Source organism: Miniopterus schreibersii (genome assembly GCF_964146895.1).
Source record: "Miniopterus schreibersii genome assembly, chromosome: 9".
Lineage (NCBI taxonomy): Eukaryota > Metazoa > Chordata > Mammalia > Chiroptera > Miniopteridae > Miniopterus > Miniopterus schreibersii.
The window spans coordinates 68,451,509-68,472,310 of NC_138118.1; the positions used below are offsets into that span (position 1 = coordinate 68,451,509).

Below are 20,802 nucleotides of genomic sequence, written 5' to 3' on the forward strand. Positions count from 1 at the left end.
TTTAAAGAAAATGTCCTACTTTATCAATGAAGCTAATCACTTTACCTGTGGTAATTGGAGGAAATCCTCTATTAATAAACATGCTTCTTTCGAGATATAGAAATATTTTTTAGTTTATTAGTGCAGAGAAAGCTATTCATCTTTGCAGTGGCCCTGAATCTCTTGGGAGCAAGACCAATTTAAGGTTTTTAAAAATATGTTTTTTATTTATTTTTTATAGTTTATCTTTATTGTTGAAAGTATTACAGATGTCCCCTTTTTTTCTCCCATTGACCCCCTTCATCCTGCTCCTGCCCCCTCCCCAGGCTTTCACCACACTATTGTCTGTGTATGGGTTATACATACATTCATGTAAGTTCTTTGGTTAATCTTTCTCCACCCACCCACCCCCCCTTCCCTCTGAAATAGGTCTGTTGCATGCTTCAATGTCTCTGTGTCTATTTTGTTCTTCAGTTTGTTCATTAGATTCCACATATGAGTGAGATCATGTGATACTTGTCTTTCTCTGACTGGCTTATTTCACTTAGCATAATACTCTCCAGGTCCCTCCATGCTGTCTCAAAGGGTAAGATCCTTCTTTTTTACAACTACATAGTATTCCATCGTGCGTATGTACCACAGTTTTTTTATACATTCATCTACTGATGGGCACTTGGGTTGTATATATTTTTAGAATGGAACAAGAATGGTAGATAATTCTGACACACTTAGGGCCATGCTTTGAACCTTTCTATGGATTAGTTACTATTACAATAACAATAAATATTTTATGTGATCAAAAGATTACACCTCAGCCTTTCATGATTTTAACAACTGTACACTAGTGACCTAACGGGTAAGTAGATTACAAAAAAGAAAAGATTTAAAACACTAGAAAATAAATTAGAAATATTGATCTCTGACAGTGGGTAATTAGTGGTCTTCTCAACTGAAAGACAACACATTTTATATCCTAAGAATAAGAAATTGCCATTTAATCCATCTGGATACAAAAAAAAAAAAAATTCTCAGTCTGGACACCAGTAAACTGGATTATTTGCCTGTCTCTGTTGTCCCTGGAAAATGGAAAGCATCTTCCAATGAGTCCTTGAGTAATCACTGAGAACATATACTGTGGCAGATGTTCTTTACCGAATACCAGGAAATAAATGTAAAAAGGAGAGCATTACAAGTCACCATTTTATAATACCAAATCTACTGATTCAGGTGAAGGTCACCCATAGAAGCTAACTCCGTGGAATAAATAGTTTTTAGGTAATGAGATATATATATAGTCTCTGAGTTTTCCCCACATATCACTTTTCAGAGATAAAATTTGTACTTTTTATAATGGAGAGACCTGGCAAATACAGCCTTAACCCAGTGACTGAACTTAGCTTCAGCAACAGTGGGACAAAGTAGCATCATTTGTCTCCTGATGTGACGCAGTAATTACCACCTTTGTAATTGAAAAGTGACCTACCTTGAATTTAATCATGAGGAAGCAATCAGGCAAATCAATAATGTGAGACATTCTATCATGCAACTGTCCTGGACTTTTTTTTCAAAAAGTCAGTGTTAAGGGGCATAAAGGAGAGATAGTGACTATTCTAAATGGAAGAACAAGGGATTATACCAACTGAAAAAGCAATGTATGAGTGTTGACAGGATTATGGATTTAAACAAAGTATAAAATGTAGGGGGCAACAGGGACAATCTGGATATGAACAGTATATTAGATGATATTAATTCAATTTAATTTTCTTAGATGTGATAATGATATTGTGGTTATGCAAGAGAGTGCCCTTATTTAAGGGATGTGCATGAAATATTTAGGAGTGAGAGCCCTGCAATAATAAGTCTGTGGGAAACTATCAACCAATAAACAGATAAATGATATAGGTAAGCAAGAGTCAGTACTAGTGTGGCAAAACATTAAAAGTTATAAGTGCTACCTAAGCATTCACTGTACTGTCCCTTCAGCTTTTCTTAGATTTAGAATTTTTCAATATAAAAATTTGGTGAGAGAGGTTTATTTTGTTCAGAAATGTTTTCATGATTTAAAATATATATTTGCTTAAAAAATTAGGAAAATAATTAGTCCCTCAGTGTCCCAAGGTTAAATAAATATAAATGTGAGAGGACGTTGCCACAAATGAGTTAATATAGGTAATGTTAATTAACATTACTATTTTAAAATTGCTTAGAAAAGTGCCTGGCACACAGGGTGTGCTCTGTAAGTGTTTGATAAATAGAGATATATATGTATACATACTCAGCCTGGGCCCACAATTTCTGTCCTGAGAAATCAGAGAGCCCACAGCAGTCCCCCAGAGGCTTTGCCCTCTTTGCTGACATCTTCCTCCTGACCCGTGTCTGCCCCTTAGCTGAGTGAGCTACACCAGCAACAAGGCTCAGGGCCACTGCACAGTTCAAGAAGGATGGGCCTCTATTTAATAAACAACAAAGGAAGAATAAAACACTTGACCCAGTCTCTGTCTCTTGGGGCACTGCAGTCTCCATATCTTAAACCCAGTCTGGCCAAGATCTGGACAACCCCAAAGTAAGAACGCTGCAGACACTGTTGAAGCAGGAGCTAACGGCATTTCCCACACTTCCCTGTGAGTCCGGTCTCTTCTGCACTTTTATCCCTCTACCTTCTTTCCAGTAAAATCTTTTTTTAATTGAGATTCCAATAAATTAAGTCATAATGAGATATAAGTTTCTACTAATGGGATAAAATGCTCCCCTTTAAGTATTTGTTTTAACTGGCTAACAAAATCTTAATCCAAATGAATGAAGTTTTAAAGATGGGATTTTGGAAATTAGCATGTAAATACCAACAATTTTGAAAGGACAGAGAGAGAGTTTTCAGTTACTCCAAAGTCCTACTATATCTCCTGCCTTACCCATAACTGAACTAATCATTGCTAATGTTTACTTTCTTTTTCAGGGAACTGACAGATGTCATTGATCTTTCTAGGTTTAAAAAATTAAAATACTTGTGGCTACATCATAACAAGGTAACGTAATATTTTCTTTAAATGGCTCCATAATTCAGTTACTTTCTTCATATCATGTTTTTAATAGAGCTAATCTTTAAAAGTATTATTTTATATACCTAATTTAAACTTAGGTAAGAAAGTGTATCTGCATATATGTATGTATATGGAATAACACAATTTGTGAGATGCTATGTACTGCAGCTACTTTTGTCTCCCATGTTCTCCCCAAGCTGCTCAGTGAAGTCTGCTCCTTCCCAGGCTCCTGGAAGAAACTTCAGCAGCCTCATGACTTTTCTCCTCTCTCCTACACCATTCAAAACCTTACCGTTCATTTCAGTTATAGTTATAGTTCAGAAATGAGAATGTCTAGGAGAATATATTAATCAACTTTCGATCTCTGTTCATAAATGAGACATCCCTTCTCCTTCCCGCCCATATCCACCTGACAGCAGATGTCACCTGCCTTCTTTATTAGGTAGGCGGTGTGGTGGGTTTTCCTTCCCTCTTACCTTCATCCCAATCTTCTCCAGGATTGGTATGGAATGGGGAGGTGAGGATGCAGAGAGGAGGCAAAGAAGAAACAGTTATTTGATTTGCACCCTTTGCTACTAACAAATGTTCAAAATTGAGGGTTTTTTTCCTAATGGGTTATTGAGAAGTTCCCCTACTAGGTTACTTCAACTCTGATTCCTCTCTGCTGACTACTTCTGACTGCCCCTCACCTTTTATCCCAGTGGTACTTACAACTGAGTGTCTCCTGGCCTTGGCAAAGTACCCTCGTATGCAGGATTCTTTGTAAAGTGACCCAGATCAACATTCCTCAGTGGCCCTGCATGCAATTCCCAGGACTCACACTACTTTGTCCTGCTATCAGAGGCAGAGGGGTTGGTTACCTCCCAGCAGCCACCCAAGCTGATCTAGCTTCCTCAGGAAGTGGCAAGAATCTAAGCCATCCTATCCCCAACTGCAGGGAACACCCTTCAGGGTCACTGAGTGTGGCCCCTGAAGCTTCTCTTACAGCAGTGATTTTCAACGTTTTTCATCTCATGGCACACACAAACTAATTACTAAAATTCTGTGGTACACCAAAAAATATATTTTTTTGCCAGTCTGACAAAAGAATAGGTATAACTTTCATATAAGATGGCTATTGTTGTATTGCTGTTGTCATTTTTTTATTTGACAATCGAAGGGAGAAGAGCTCAGTGCCCCTGGGTTATCAGGTATTGCATGTTTTAAATTCTTACAACACACAGGTTGAAAATCACTGTCTTAGAGGCTAGCATTTAGGAGGCCATTGCCTTTCCCATAGTGGGGCCCTGAGTGGGGTTCCAAGCTCTCTCCAAGTCAAAGAGCACGACTAAACTAAAATGCAAACCCAAACAGTCATTATAGTTAGCTAGTCAGTAAGTTATTCCTATCTTTCAAAAAAATTGACTTTCCAACAGCTTTTATTTTGCTCATTCTAAATCCATTATCCAGTCTTAGCATTTTGAATTTGGACTTTCAAACATCTGCTGAGTAAAAAAAGCTTTTTAGAGTTTTCAGCAGTAGTATGCTTGTGGAGCAGTGGTTCAGATCCACAGCATTGCATCCTGAAGCAGCCGTGAGTACGAAAGCATTTCAATATTACGTTGCATGTTCAGTCTTTTTTAAGCCAACTCAATGGAAAATGAAAGTGCTTCTAGTATTAAGTGTAAGCATAAGTCTCATAAGCTTGACATCATTTCTAGGAGAACAAACCCAAACAGCTTGGAGACCCAGCCAGCTAACGACTGAAATGGAAAGTACACGCACCACTTAAGGGTATGCAAGTTCAAAACTCTTCAAAACACTCGGCCAAAAATTATCCTGGGTCACGGTGTGCGGCCTCTGATTAGAAAAAGATGGAAATCATCAGGCATGGCAAAAGTGACTCATCTTTATTTTTCATGTGTGCTCCTTGTGGTGTTCAGTTTTGAGGGAAAGAACAGTACATATGTTGGCAGTAGGTCTAAAGGGAGAGGTAATTAGGATTTTGTAAAATTTTTTGCATTCTAATAGTGGACACTGTCCCACCTCCACCTCCAACCAGTCATTGAATGTTCATACAGTTTACTGACATAGTGGGATCCTGAGTGGCGCTCCAAGAACATAGGAGGGGATTGAGTACACTGAAAACTATTTTACTTTCTTTTGTATTTGAAGGGGGATTGGCGGGGGAAGGGATGCAGCAGCAGGCAGAATTCACTTCTTGTACTTGGTTCTTTATGTCCAACAAACTAACTTTATTATTTCCCAAATCACAATCACTTAACTTTGTTCTTTAAAAAAATACTTATTTAGTCCACATAACACTGGAAAGATAATATACACAAAATAAGTTTTAAGTGTTCATGGGGTACATGAATGAACTGTTGTGAGTTTTCCCATTGATCAATAATTGGTTGCTAAGTTACCTTACTATTCACACTCCATGAAAAATTGAAATTCTGATTCAAGATCCAAAATGCTAAAGGGTATATTAGCTATGATAGTACTTCCTCAGAGGTCCCTTGTTTCCTCTGGATATTTTCTTGCCTAGATATGAAGCCAGGAATCACCCTACTAAGTTGAGAATGGGTCCAACATTTAGAGAAAAGCAGAACCCAGAAAATCATTGAGATACTAAGACGGAGGCTCTCACAGCTCTGGACTCCTTGGTGTGTGACATGAATAAGTGTTCTAATTTATGCACCAGTTTGAGTTAACCTTAGAAGTTACTTGGAGCCAGTAGCATCCTATCTGATATGGCTTACTCTGTACTTGCGTTTAGGCTACTGATAGAATATAACAATAAATGTGATGGTACCTGGTCTGGTGATAAAAACAGGAAGCGCAGAGGGAGTGACTGCGCTTCTGGTGAGGATGTTGCATTTGCAAACTTCCTAGAGTGGAATGAGAAAGTAGTCTTGGGAGGCAGTAAATGTAGCGTGGTGTGTTTGGAGCCCTGCATGCTAGAAGGGTGAGCACTTCCCCCATTTATTATCTGGTTCTATAGCATGATAAACTGGAAGTTCTGGTCTGACCCTGGACTAGCAAACTAAATAGGACCACCAGTGCCCCAGCTTTCCTAGGTTTGATCAAGTAAGCCTGGTTCCTTTATTATGCTCTCTTAGAGCTGGTTTTCTCTTCACACTGCACAGAAATTCACTAGTTCTGCTTTTCTTCCCTTTATGGGTCCCCTTTTCCTAATCGTGCCTGGTATAAGAGCGGGAGGCAGCTGCAATTAGGTGCATATTAACTGAGACCTTCTAAAGACTCCTTTCCATGTCCCATCTTCTAGCGAGCCTGAGCAAGAGAATTTTCCGTCCATAGTTCTTCCTTTCCAACTTTTCATGAGAAGTTGAGTCTGCTCAGACAAGTGATCTAGGTGATTTGTCTTTTATACTACAGTTAAGTTGTGTTTTGGCTCATTAACTCAAAAAAATTTTTACAGAATTTAATACTAAGCCTGTAATATTGGTAGCACAATGCTAGTAGTTTTCTATTTCTGGAAGAACTAGCAGTACTTTGGTAGTTTCATTTGTGTCAGATTAGAATAAGCATTTGATTTAAAAAAGCAACAACAGCAACAACAAAAAACCTTACCAAGCAGCTGTCCAAAATGGAATCTGAGTTTCTTCCATGAAGCAAAAACCAGCTGGCAAATTTTACAAACTAAATTTAAATAAAAATACCTCTTCTGGCAAAGTCAATGTTTATAAACTTCATCATCTAAAAAATAATTGAAATACGTATTTATAATAACATTTTCCACACAAACTGACTAGAGAATGATTAGATTAAAACAAAATTGCTTTCAGAAAGATCCTGAGCTCATTCTTCTATGCCATCATGATATGTTGTTTCTTATCTCCCAGACATTTAGCATATGTTGAAAATTTCGTAAAGAGCACAGATTTATATATTTTAGGAAGGAATATTGGTGTTCAAGATTAGCAAACGACGATTTTAAAATTGAAATACTTATTTTTAACGTGCTGTTTTAAATATTTGTAAAGAATTTTTTGAATGGCAGCACTTGTTTTCAGGTAGCTTTATGAGCTTTGTATCATGGAGTTTTAGTTGGTTCCTTTCGTCAGGTTTGGGTATACATATTTCAGTTTTTCACTTGTACATACCCTACCTTGTTCCAAAAAACAATTTACAGCAGCACAAACCCCATAGTAGAGTGTAGGAGCAGTGAAAATGTTGAAGGAACCGGCACGCATTCCATATAATTTGGGCTCTTGTGTGTTTCTGTTACCTCAGGGCAACATTAATTATATCCTTCATGTCAACTTTGTTGAAAGAAACATATTTTGCCAAATATTTAAAGCCTCCTCAAAAAAGTAAGTCAACATAAATAACCTAAATAAGACTTCAGTGCATGGTTGTGAAATTCATAGACATGTACGCTATAGATTTTATTATTCTTAAAAATGATTTACCTGAGGAATGTAACCTGTTTTTGGAAAAGCGCATATGCAAAAAAAATAGTAACATGGAATAAATAGGGGAAAACATGACAATAAAAGTCCGTTTATTCTGGATAAGATAATTATTTTTAAAGTATAAATTGTATTTTTAAGTATTGTACATATTTTAAACTAAGCTAAACATAAATGATGTTTTAAAAATTTATTGAATAGGAGCACCATAAAAGTGAATTTAGGAATCTTGGAAGTATATTGCAATTTTTCTTTTTTCTCCTAAATAATTATGTATATTATTAAAATTATCCCCAATTAATCCTTAGAGTTTTATGTAAATTTAGGAAATGTTGTGATTTTAATATTCAAACATACAGTAATAGACCCTTTTAAATAACACATAATTATAGAATTTTCAGAATTTTATCATGTCGTTTAATTACTGATCTATAGGTCTTTGTCCTCAGGTTTTAACCTTGGTACTAATGACTATTTGAACTGGATGATTCTTGGTTGTGGGGGCTGTTCTGTGCATTTTTGGATGTTTAACAGCATCCCTGGCCTCTATCCACTAAATGCCAGAAGATTTCCCCCTAGAAGTGACAACTTAAAATATTTCTAGACATTGACAAATGCCCCCTGGAGGGAAATTGCCCCCCACTGAGATTCACTCAATTCAGTAGACGTAGTGATCTGTAGAAACCTAAGTCAAAACATGTCATTCCTCTGCTCAAAACCTCCACCGATTTCCTGTTAATTTCAGGCAGCTTCTTACACTCACCCTGCAAGGCCCCGCACAAGTAGACCCCTGATCACCTGTCTGACCTCATTCCCCACCTTCACTCCCTGGCTCACTCTGATCCAGCCACACCAGGCACTGTACTGTCCTTGACCTATGCATTGGCTGGTCCCCAAGCGCTCCTTCTACAAGCCCCCTCATCAAGTGTTTGTTCAAAGATTACCTCCTCTGTGAGGCCCACTCTGATCAACCCACTTAAAATATAACACCACCTTCATACTGGCACTCCCAATATCCATGATTGCTTTCCCATATCACATCAACTGATGCCATAATATATAATTTACTTATTGTACATATCATTTGTTTTCTCTTTCCCTGCTAGAAAAAAAAAAGGCAGGGATTTTTGTCTGTTTTGTTCACAGCTGTACACCTCAGCAGCGTGTCTACACATAGTAGATGCTCAACAAGTATTTGTTGACTGGGAGGATGAGTAAATAAAAATCCTAATATTTTCTGCCGAGGTGACCTTTTCTTTGCATATGTGCTGGTTAAGGTAATGGAAGTTCGCTTAATAGAAGTATGCTTTGGCTGAGTGAAGCAGAAAAATCACATATTGAAAAGACATTGCATAGAAAAGACATTGCAGGTAGCTTAAGAATCAAGTGTAAAATACTCTCAGGATCTAGGTGAGCCATGGTCAAACCTTGTCCAGAACTGGTTTCCACACTGTTGACTTGCCCGTCAACACCAGAATCACATGCATGTGCCAAGCCTTGAGCTAAGAGAGATTTGTAAAATGTAAAAAATATTTATATTTGTAAATATAAATCCTATCGCAATCCTTATAATCAATAGTGTAGATTTCTTAAGGGATAATTATAATAACATTTTACTTTAACGATGGCTGGAATATCAGGACATTCAGCATGTTTTCTGATTCCTGTTTCTAGATCTTGACTTCAACAGCTTGCTACACTGTAATGTCTATTATGTCCTGTGAATTTTACCTTGGAACTGTCTCTCACTTTTCTCTCTCCCTGGACAGCCATTACTCTACTCTAAGCCAGCATATATTCTTCTGAATCAGCATTTAACACCCTTTTCACCTCCTGCCATTAAATTTGCTAATCCTTCTAAACTATGTTCTTCCCTGCCATTTTCTTTCTAAAATAAAATTAGGCAATGGCACTCTTTTGCACAGAATATTTCAATAGCATCCTTATGATCTGGCTTTATCTCTTTCCTCTTCACTCCCACCACCCCTCTTACCCCAACAAACAGGGCAATATTAAAATAACAATAACCATGGTCCAAGAATGTTAATACTCTTGGGAAAACTATGATTCTGTAATCAAAATGAATCTGTTGAGTTCATTAGTACTCTTCGTATGTTAATGAGTAATGCAAGAGAAATCAAAGCCTGGACAATTAGTACTGTTCTGTTATTGTGTGGTCAGGCAGGCTACTGGAAAAGGAGAGGGGGAAAAGTCATGGTTTCCGCTGATGCTCCTTTTCTATGCTGTGATGTCAGGTGTGGCTATATTTAGATCAGGGCGTGGTAAGGAGGAGGGAGGTAGTGAGTTGCTGTCAAGAGGCTGATAGGAAAAGTAGAAAGGGTTAGGAAATCGACTGGAAACCACTCATTACTGCTTTGAATGGTTCCCTAACTGGGGAAACATGACTGCTCTCATGACTTAGCAAAAGCTGGGGTGCAGTCATTGGTGGTTCTCCAACATGAGTGCTGACATCGTTTAGTGCAGATGAATCTGTGAAATGATGAAAGGAGCAGCACACGTGCCTTTTATAGCTTCAGAATTTGTAAATGGTGTAAACATAACAAAATAGTAAAGAAAATTCATTAAAGAAACCAGTTTTCAAACTTTGGATGCAGATCGAAAATAGCTTTTCTGAGATATGAGAGGGCAAGAGTAAAATTTCCAATAAATCCTCACTGTATCAGGTAGGTCGGCATCTTTCTATCTAAATCAGTCTATCAAAGGCCAAAACAGTTCCATTTAACTGTCAACAATAGTTCCCATAATAGGCTTTAATAAACACATAACACTAATTTACAATCCTGAGCATATATTTCTATGGAGAGAGAGTACTAAGCACTTGATCAATTACTGTTCCATGAGAATCTTCTCCCTACTAGATCCTGCATGAAGTAGTAAAGGCCTCATTCTTCTGCTTACCTCACCTACTGCTTTAAAACACACCTGTCCTACCTCTGTGACTCCACCTTCTCTCATTTCATAATTCAAACAAATCTGTTACAGTTTACTAAGTTTATAGAGTTGATATTTAAAAAATAATGATAGAGTTCTTCTTGCAATTCTGACATTCAGTTTAGAGTTGAATACCACATATCATGCATACAGTACTTAATAGTTCAGTTGAGGAATTTTCAATAGTGCCTTTTTGCAACACTGAGAGTGACAGCTCTACTCTACATTGACCTGAGCTCTGGTTTACAAAATTAAGATACATTAATCTAATAACATAATCTGGTCATCTGAATAGAAGGGAATGCAGGGGGGGCATTTCTTTAGAGAGGAATGGCCACACAGGAATTTAATTTTATTTGTGGTGTTTAAATGTGTTACAGCGGTAATGTGTTTGTGAATTATTACTGTTTATTTAAAAATACATTTAAAACAAAACAAAGCTGTCAGAAAAAAAGAGTGATTTTGACTATTTCCCAGTTCATATACAACTAAAGTTTGAATCAAAGCTTAAAAGTAAGATTCAGCCCAGCTAGCGTGGCTCAGCGGTTGAGCATCGACCTAGGATCCAGGAGATCGGGGTTCGATTCCCAGTCAGGGCACATGCCCGGGTTGTGGGCTCGATCCCCAGTCGGGGGCATGCAGGAGGCAGCTGACCAATTACCTTCTCTCATCATTGATGTTTCTCTCTCTCTCTTTCCCTCTCCCTTCCTCTTCCTGAAATCAAAAATATGTTAAAAAAAAAAAAAAGTAAGATTCGCCTTCCCCCATACCACTAGGAGAATGGGGAGACGGGAAGAAGAATAAGACACTGAATAAATACGGTCCTTTCCTCAAGGGAGACACAAAACTAATGACCAAGTGATTAATCGTACCAGTCAAATGAGGTGTTGGAGTAGTCAAGAAAATGGAGTAGTCCCGGGCACAGAGGTTGTCAGGAAAGGCCTTATTTAGAAAGATGAGCCGTGGAGTAACAGGGTTATGCTCACTCTGCCTCACCCTCTCCTCCCGGATGCCAGCTGGTGGAGCTTTAGCACTGGGCCTGACCTGGCAGAGTTGCCTCCTGTCTCTATTCAGACTACAGAGTCCTTGGCTAACCTTAGGAGGTCTTCCTACCAGAAGGACAGTGAGCTGGAGAACAGGAGATGGTTCCTAGTCTGGGGCATAAAGAGTTCAGAATTAGACCATCACTCAGGATATCTGACCCAAAGTACTGGAGCAGTGGAAGTTTAAAAAAACAAAAAGTGGGTCAAAACAGCAAGAAGACAGTAGTAAGATGCAAGGAGATCAAAGGATTGTTTCAACAAATCTCTGGAGCAGAGGAAACCTCCTGCGGTGGCCCACCCACTCAGCATGGCTTCGTGTGCCTTGCTGGCCTAGGGCTGATCCTTAGGAAGCATCAGAAATGCACCAGGAAGAAAAGTCATGCAGGCCAAGAGGAATCATAACTCATATGCAGATGCAGAAATGGCCTGAGAGAGCCCTTGGCACATGATAGGCACTTTATAGTATGTGATGGTGAATGAGTTGGTATGTGGGAGCCAGATCCAATGAGCCTATATGGGGCAGAATTGTGTGAAATGTTAGAGCAAAAGGTCTAGGGAGGCCCTTTAACAGAGGCTTTGGAGACCGTGCAAGGGAATTTGGTCAAGATATGGTAAAAGGGGTTTAGAATAAGTGAGCTAAAAACATCCTCTTTACCACCTTGTCCTCAAAGACAATCCAGATGTAAATTAGTAGCCCAGACCAAAATGTAGCAAATAATAAAAAACAACAGCAAACAGCAAACTTCTATGTTGTTCTTATAATTTTATAGGTATATGTCTGTATAATTATTATAGAAAGTAAATTGTTCTCTAACTCTCATTTTCAGCTCCATGGAATAACATTTCTAATTAGAAACTATTGTCTGACAGAACTATATCTAAACAACAATGCAATAATCGAAATAGAAGGTATGTCTAAATTTTCTCTGTTGATGAAGTGAATTTACAATTAAGTAATAACTTTTAAGTATACAATTGCTAATGGCATGCAAAGTCTGTTTTAACATTTTTGTTGCAAATATGTGATGGAGTCTATTATTTTTTAATGCTCTTATTTACATTTCATTTTAAGAAATGTCCTTTTGATTACAGTTTTAATGCAACCTTGTCTTTTGTCTTGATATTCAAACAGTAAATAAGTCTTTTTTTGACAGGAATTTTGCCAGTCTGTTGCACAGCTGGACACAAACTAGATACCGTGGAAGCAAATTTTAACCATATTTGGGAGCATTCATAAATATAACAACTTTATAAATAGTCTTAATGTTTTTACTGGCTATCACTTTTGCCAGTCAAATTCTTTCACTATGAATTAATTTTATATGTGCACCAATCTCTAAACTGACAATTTCAAACCAGGTACAAAAGTACATGATGTACTATGATCATGAAATACGAAGAGGTGCAACACAAACCATTTTTCTTTGATGTTACATATCATAGAATCAAAATGCCATAAATTTTAAGATCTCCCGTGATTTCATGTACCATGAAGAAATAAATTTTTGCAAATTAAACTATGATGTGGCTATTGCAAAGACACAACCCACTTTCAATTATGTTAAAAATGTGGGGAAATTTTAAATTTAGAATCAACAAAAATGATATGAATATTTGGTTTTGTATGATGTAAAGAAAATAATTTTTGTTATGCAAATTTTCTATTTTTAAAATTTTTTTTGTTGACATTATTACAGATGTCCCCACTTTCCTCCCTTTTGCCCCCTTCCACCCCCCTCTACCCCCCATTCCCACTGGCCATCCCACACTGTTGTCTCTGACCATGGGTTACGCATATATGTTCTTTGACTAAGCCCTTCACCTTTGGGGGGTAGGTATTGAATTGAATGAGTAATTAATTATTCCCTTGATTGACATTATAAATCTAAGAAACATTAGCAAAATAGAACAAAACAAAAAAGAAAAATAAAGAAAATAACCCTTCTAAAATCAAACAAAAAAATCATTACTACAGAAAAAAGCTATAAAACAATAACACTGAAAAGAAATAGACTCTACATTCCCACATTATACTCAATTAATTGGACTCTTATGCTTTGTTCTATTCTTAATGATAATTCACAATATTATTGATAATAATTCTTCCTTTCACCAGCTGTAATGTATTCTTTGCTTTTGTTTAGTGTGTTTAGTTGGTATTAAAAATGTTTTAAAATCTTGTAAACATTTTTTTTTCAGGCCTGCGCTATTTGCCTTCATTGCATATACTCCTGCTACACCACAATGAGTTAACAAACATCAATGCAACAGTGAAGGAATTAAAGGGAATGCTGAATCTGAAGACCCTAAGTATTTACACTTTTTTATGGCCATAAATTAAAATAGTAAAACACGGGAAATTTTTTTAAAATTTAAATTAGATCAATAACTAAAATATTTAGATATTCCTGAAAACAAGACTAGATCTGTTCCTTTTAAAAATATGTTTTGGAAAGAACAACAGGTAGGAAAACAAATTTTGTGGAATGATATGACTTGCCAAAAGTAAGTGACAAAAGTGTCCACAGATGATTTACATGATTAAATCTGTGGTTTTGATTTTATCTCAGAAGTAGGTTTTAGCACATATTATATGTTTCCATTTATATGACATGCCCATCTATCATGACAGCAACCCTAAGAGGGAACTATTTTAAAATAGGTCAGTGTTTTCCCAGGACTGGGGGTTGAGGACACTGGGGGGTGACAGCTAAAGAACAAGGGGTGTGGGGTTTCTTTTTGGGGGTGATGAAATGCTCTAAAATTGACTGTGGTGATGGTTGCCCAACTCTGTGAGTATGCTGAAAACATGAATTGTATACTTAAAATGGATGAATTGTGTGGTATGTGAATTATAGCAATAAAGCTCACACACACACACACACACACAAAAACAACTAAGTTTGTTTTTTGTGTGTGTGTTTTTTTCCAAAATATGTTTTTATTGGTTTCTAAAAAAGGAAGAGAGGGGGAGAGAGAGAGAGAGAAACATCAATGATGAGAGAGTCGTCATTGATCCACTGCCTCCTCTACGCCCCCTACTGGGGATCAAGCTCGAAACCCGGCCATATGCCCTGACTGGGAATCGAACCATGACCTCCCGGTTGATAGGTCAACGTTCAACTGCTGAGCCACACTGGCCTGGCCCAACTAAGTTTTTATTTAAGCTTTTAATTGGGTGAGCAGCAAACTTCATTCATGAATACTGACTCACACCCAGCAAAGAAATGGCCTGAGTATTGGAAGAGAGTAAGAGATGCAGTATTGGAAGAGAGTAAGAGATGGATTAGAAAAATAAATAATACACAGTTCCTACTCTCAGTAAACTGATAGTATTGAAGTGTAAATAAACCGGTACACAATCGCAATACAGGCCAAATTATTCTAGGTGTACCAAGGGAAAAGGTGCTCAGGTCGATGAGTGGGTTTTCAAACTTCAGAGTTTGGAAACTTCTTTATGTAATGTTATGACATGGATGGTTTGTGGTGGTTTGGTTTTTTCCTCTATTCATTTTCTATTCATTTCTCAGAATTTCCAGAGACAGTATTTTTAATATGTGTAAATTGGTGTTGATGGTGGAGGCTCTAATCAGATCAATAACACTGATAGTGATTAAAGTTTTCATACATTTTCAGTGTTAATCAGTTACATGTACTGAATTTAGGAGAAACGGTTCATGTGCTTATAACTGAATTCTTTAAACCCAAGTATTAGTATTACCAAGTTCATGGCAATTTTATGCTTATTTTTGAGATGTGATAAGGTCTGTGACTCAGAATTGTCCTGCATGTTTGAATTATCTGGCCCTTCTGTGCTGAACAGATGCTTTCATGATTTAAAGACTGGTTATGCTAGATTGGAATTCTCACTTCATTTTTCTATAAAATGAGCTAATAGCTACTTCTCAGGATTGCTTCAAATATTAAGCTATTTCTGTAAAACATTTCTTAAAAAAGCATTTTTGACATTAATGCTATTTTGATATAGCAACAAAAACAAAAATTGTTTAATTGTGGTTTTGTAGATTAGATAATGAATTAATATGCACAGTCTAGAAATTCTGCTAAATAGTAAATAGATTAAAAATATAACTGACAATTTAAATAATGATCATTATAGTAACTTTTTCAAATGTCTTTCCTGTTGAGAAAATGTTTTCTTAGAATATTCTCATTCAAATCTTCACAGCAATCCTATGACATGATTAGAATTATTTCCCTTTAGTGGTGGAAATACAAGGCTCAAAGCTTTAAGCAAACTGCTAAGAAATGTTGAAACATAGTTATGCCTCATTTCTTTTAATTATCTATTTATTTACTCATTCAGTCAATAAATATTTATCATTTATTCATTCGTTCAACAAATATTTACTATGAGATGCTCTACTAGATGGGGACACAAAAGTGAACAGGAAAGGCCTTGTCTGGACCTCTATGGAGCTTACAGTTTTATAACTCTCAGGCTAAATATTTCTTAGAGTTGAAAGGGTTTGATTCAAAACTAATTGGATAATTTGCTAAATATAAGAACTCAATTTAAGCAAAGTTATTTCGCAATACAAAATTTGGAGGTTAGCAATCAAGGTTTTCCCGGTCATAGTCAGCAGGATTATGTGCCTGCCCCAGGAATGAGGGGACTCTCAAACCAGCCCCGAGGCCACTTGTCTGTCAAGTGTGTGTGTGAACACAGACTTGTGTCAGCCCTGAGTGTGGTGCAGGAGTGCCTTTTCTCAACCTATTCAAGTTATAGAGTTATATAATCATTCCAACTGGGAATCTTGTAGTGGGATATTTTGAAATGGAGAAAATGTGTCCAATTACACACAAAAAAGCATTTTTTGAAAAATTTTGGTTGCAAGTATGCAGATTTTGAACCTTTGCCCCATTTTTGTTAAATTGTATGAGGAAAAAATGTTTACATTTACTAAACTACTAATTGTATTTGTGCAGTTTCTGTGAGCCTCATTTGTAATCACAGATTAGATTCAGCTCATTAACTATGAGAAGTTCATGTGTTTTTGAAATGTTTAAAATTTTTGCCTTTTCAAGTTGCAAAACCATATAAAATGCTGAAGTGTTTTTATTATTCCACTTCAAGTGCAAGTTCTTGAGAGGGTGAGAAGATGGCCTGGAGGTAAACCTCTAATCCATCTCAGCATGTACCATCCACTGGCATTTATGAGGAGAATTGCCAAGAACTGGCCCGGGAGACACACGCCTGGGAGCTTCAGGGAGGCCTGGAACCCGGCTGCAGAGTGTGAGGTCCTGGAAACTGGAATTCCTGACTTCCAGGCTGAGTCAGGAGGGCCCCACCCCTTCTCTCCAGGCGGTCTACCTATCCACACCCTCCTTCCCCAGCTCCGGTTTCCTCTTCGCTTCCCACCTCCAGACTCCTTCTAAATCAGGATCTACATGTGTCAAAGACACACTTCCTGGCTGGTGACATTCACTCACCTGCAGTCCCCCAGCCTTTTTCCCAGAATCGAGAGAACAAACCCCCACCAACAGCAACAAAATACTTACACTTTCCTTCTCCTGAACTTTTAGTCTCTGCATTTCTCTCAAATTTTCTCTCTCTCATTACCTTCACTATTGGAGAGTATACTTAGACACCTACATTCCATAATTTGTAAGACTTGCTTGTTAGCAGAGCTATAAGGAGTCACCACTGAAGACAGAGAGTGCCTTTTCAAGACGGGCCTTCATTTTCTACAGATTCTGCTCTTAAACGTTTTCACTGGGCCCTTCCTCACTGGGCCGCAGTCCACCGCTGCCAGCAAACGGCCCAGGAATGACTAGGGATGCTGAGAGCTCAGGGTGGGACCACGATCTCAGTGGTCTCTTCATTTGGGCCTCTTAACCTGAAATGTCCCTCAAGGTGGGACCACCCATCCCAAACAACAAAACAGAACAATAAAAAGAGCTGGGTTGTCACTGCTGTTTGTCCCGAAAAAGAGAATATTCTGACCCCTCCACTCTGTTCACCCCCTGCTTTAGTGGTATGCGGTGGTCATAGGTTTTAGTTCAAATAAGACGGGGATCATCGTGGAGATGCTGACCTTTCTAAGTAACCTTGAGCCAGAACCTTAAGATCTTAGTGTCTGATCACTGACATCTGAACTCCCTCCCACGGGCCGCGCTATATAGGCACACAGTACATACGCTTTTAGCTTCTCTAGATCATTTCCCCACACGTCAGAATGGCTACGTTGGTACACTATTAATTACATCAACTTTCTTCAAAGGTGGTCTTAAAAACATTCGGGTTCATTTAAATTATGATTTAAAATTTTGCTTTAAAAGTTTAAATACATTAACTGAAGCCAATTAATTAGATGCCTGTATTTTTTCTCTTCTGTTTCAATAATAAGCAGATTCACACATGTGACTTATGTGACTCAAGTGTGTGCAGTAAGGTGGTAGAGACATTTTGATATATTATTGGGTGAATGTAAATTGCTTAGACTCAGAATCCCAAATTAAGATAAGCAAGACAGCGCTGGCGCCACTGAGGTGCACTCCGTAAGCAGCCTAGAGGGAGGGCGGATTAAATAGTATTAACCTATTGAGAGTGAAAGTGTAAGCAGTTTTGCTTCATGCTTTCTAAAGGAATGTACCCCATACATCACGAAGGCTTTCAGAGCTTTCAGACACAGGAAACCGGTTTCATATCTTAGAAACTTAATTTATGGTAATTTTAGTAGCATCAATCCAAAACTCGTAAATCCAAAATGTGAAATGCTCAATAGTATAGCAGGAGGGGGAGGCAAAGACAGTTAAAAATACGAATGCTTCCTTCTAAAATTTAAGAGCCGGGGGAAAAGCAAAGGCTAATAAGGATGAAATGCCTTTCAAATGATTTAATTCTATTTATTTTTTAAGTTAATTTAGGTTTTCAGACTTGCTGTCACTTAGATTTCACTTTACAATGAGACGAATGTGGAACCATAATAAGCACATCGGATTCTGAGTATTGAGACATCTTCTTAAGAAACTAATGTAATAGCAGTAAGTCCAAATCTGAAGCCAGAAATTGCTGTTTTTAATTTATATAAAGATGTTACTTAACTAAGCACCGGGAGAAAAAAACCAAGAAAAGAAGCAGTCATGATCTCGGAGGGAAAGAGAGTGTGAAGGGTGTGGGAGCAGTAGCATCGCTGGAAGGTGCTGGTGCGTTTTCCATTCGCGTCCTGTGCGGGGACAGGCCCTGCTCCAGCTGCTGCGGTGAACGACAGTGGAGGCGTCGGGGCTGATTCGCCCAGATACAGAGCAGACTCCCGCGCCAAAGAACATGTGACTTTCTCTCCTCCTAAACTCATTAAAAACGATTGTGTTTTGCTTTTATATCCTTGAAGGATGTCTTTTCTCTTTCTGGCTCAGAATACAATGCGTGATCCCTGTGGATCTTTTTAAACCTGTCCTTGTTACTGGTGTAATATATGCCCATTCTATTCCCTGTTCTGTAGTTATAATTATGTGTTTCCACTTTAAATTCCTTCTCTTTTAAGATTAAAATTTAAACCAGTTTGGCCCTCACTTAGGAAATCTTGAACAATATCCATTTCATTTTTCCTCTCAACCCCAATACATATATATTTCCTTTAAAAAAAAAAAAAATTGGTGCTCCTGGCTCTATATTTTCTTTTATGCCTTTCCTTAGTCTTAAAACGTTTGTTTATGATGCACCAGGTGTCTTCCATTGCCTGTTTTAAATCCCTCTAAAACTCATGTTTTCCGCAGGGAATAGCTATATATAATGATTTTATTGGCCATAAACATTTGTATTTATACAACAAATATTAGAACGTTAGATTAACTACAGAGAAAACATTCAGATGATTAATAATTTCAGTTTTTTGAATTTGTTGTGTTTTAAGCATGCCCTCCCATCTTTAGATTGCAAACTCTTCTTTATAAATGTTAATCAGTTTTTTTCTGGATTTCTAATGCTTAATATTTTCATGATTTTATCAAGCCTGCTTGTATTTTATAAAGAGTTGAATGCTATAGGAGTATTGCTAAATTTAACATGCACACTAAAAGAGCCTCATTGTTGAAAGAGTGCAGTTGTACAATAGCTGGAGCTCTTTCTGCTACTGCCATCTAGTGGTCTTCACTAGATGTATTTTCCAGAAGTTTTTTCTAGAAATTGCATGTAGAAAGATATCCAACTGGAAATCGTAAAAGTTTTCACATTGTATCGGGGAAAAAACCAAACAAACCCTGTTTAATATTACCTAAAGAAGAACAGGGACATATTTTACCTTTTCCTTTAAAATAAAACCCTCACAACTTCCTAGTTGAAGATTTGTAAAAATGTTCCACATACCTGTGCCTGAAGAATCTGACGTCGGAAGTGCCAGGAGCTCCTCGACGCCCGCGTGCCTCCCACCTCCAGCCGCCGAATTAGCCAGCATGGCCCATCAGGTTTCCCAGCACCTGTGCACAGGGCCTTGAGCCCCCTGCACCCGGCCAGAGGCGGACAAGATGCAGCATCCACACCTGCTCAGCTCTGTTCCTGCTGAGATCTGAAGCTGCTACCAACATGTACATACTCTGAACTGTGGGCAATGGTAGGAAGTGGAGAAAGAACACAGAGCCCAGCCCCTCTGCCCATCTCTACACAGGCATCCTCATGACCTTGGAGCCTGGAAGGAGAGAATCAATAAATACTTTGCTATAAAGAGCAGCATTGAGGCCCCATAGAGCTGATAATCTAGGTCTTCCTTGCAAATTAACTTACGGACATGTTAAAATTTTTCTCATTTGTGGCAAATTTCGGTCAATGATATGTCCCCGCACCTAGCACAGTTCCTAGTAGACAGTAAGCACTCAAAATATTTGTTGAATGAATGAATTTAACAGATAGGAAAAGTAAGTGCTCCTCTGAGTAAGTAAGGGTTAGCTGAGGCTATTGGCTTGGTCTGTGAAGCAGAGCTGGACATGTCCTTGTGTTTTATACTAATCCTGCAGTTTTCTGGATTTTATCAAGTGATAAATGAAACTAATTTTGAAATCTGATATCTTTGCAGGTCTCTACCAAAACCCTTTGTGCCAATATAACCTGTATCGTTTATATATCATCTACCACCTTCCTGGAGTGGAGTTGCTTGACCGAAATCGTAAGGACGCCTTTTCTTGCAGAGAAATATTTGAGGGGCAGTCGTAGTTCGGTGGTTTAAAAATGTTGAATATCTTTGAAAATAATTTTCTGTGTAAATGAAAGTTTTAAAACTATTATCAAAAACTTTGCTCTATGAAATTTGCCCTACTCTAGGAATTTATGACTCTTGACTACTGTCTTGGAAAGGTCATCTGAGTGTGAAGATAGGTCTCCAGATTCTGATTTAGACGCTAATGTGTTAAATGCCA

At 37.8% G+C, this 20,802-nt stretch overlaps 1 protein-coding gene across 1 annotated transcript in view; it reads left to right on the forward strand.

The window, feature by feature from the left end:
• LRRC72 (leucine rich repeat containing 72) overlaps positions 1-20,802 on the forward strand; it is a gene marked incomplete at both ends in the record, with an annotated part of 39,229 nt that overhangs the window by 13,303 nt on the left and 5,124 nt on the right. The window contains 4 exons of the mRNA XM_081146980.1: positions 2,933-3,002; positions 12,258-12,339; positions 13,630-13,740; positions 20,463-20,552. Coding sequence (XP_081003106.1) covers positions 2,933-3,002; positions 12,258-12,339; positions 13,630-13,740; positions 20,463-20,552 — 353 coding nt within the window. The remainder of the gene's footprint in view (positions 1-2,932; positions 3,003-12,257; positions 12,340-13,629; positions 13,741-20,462; positions 20,553-20,802) is intronic.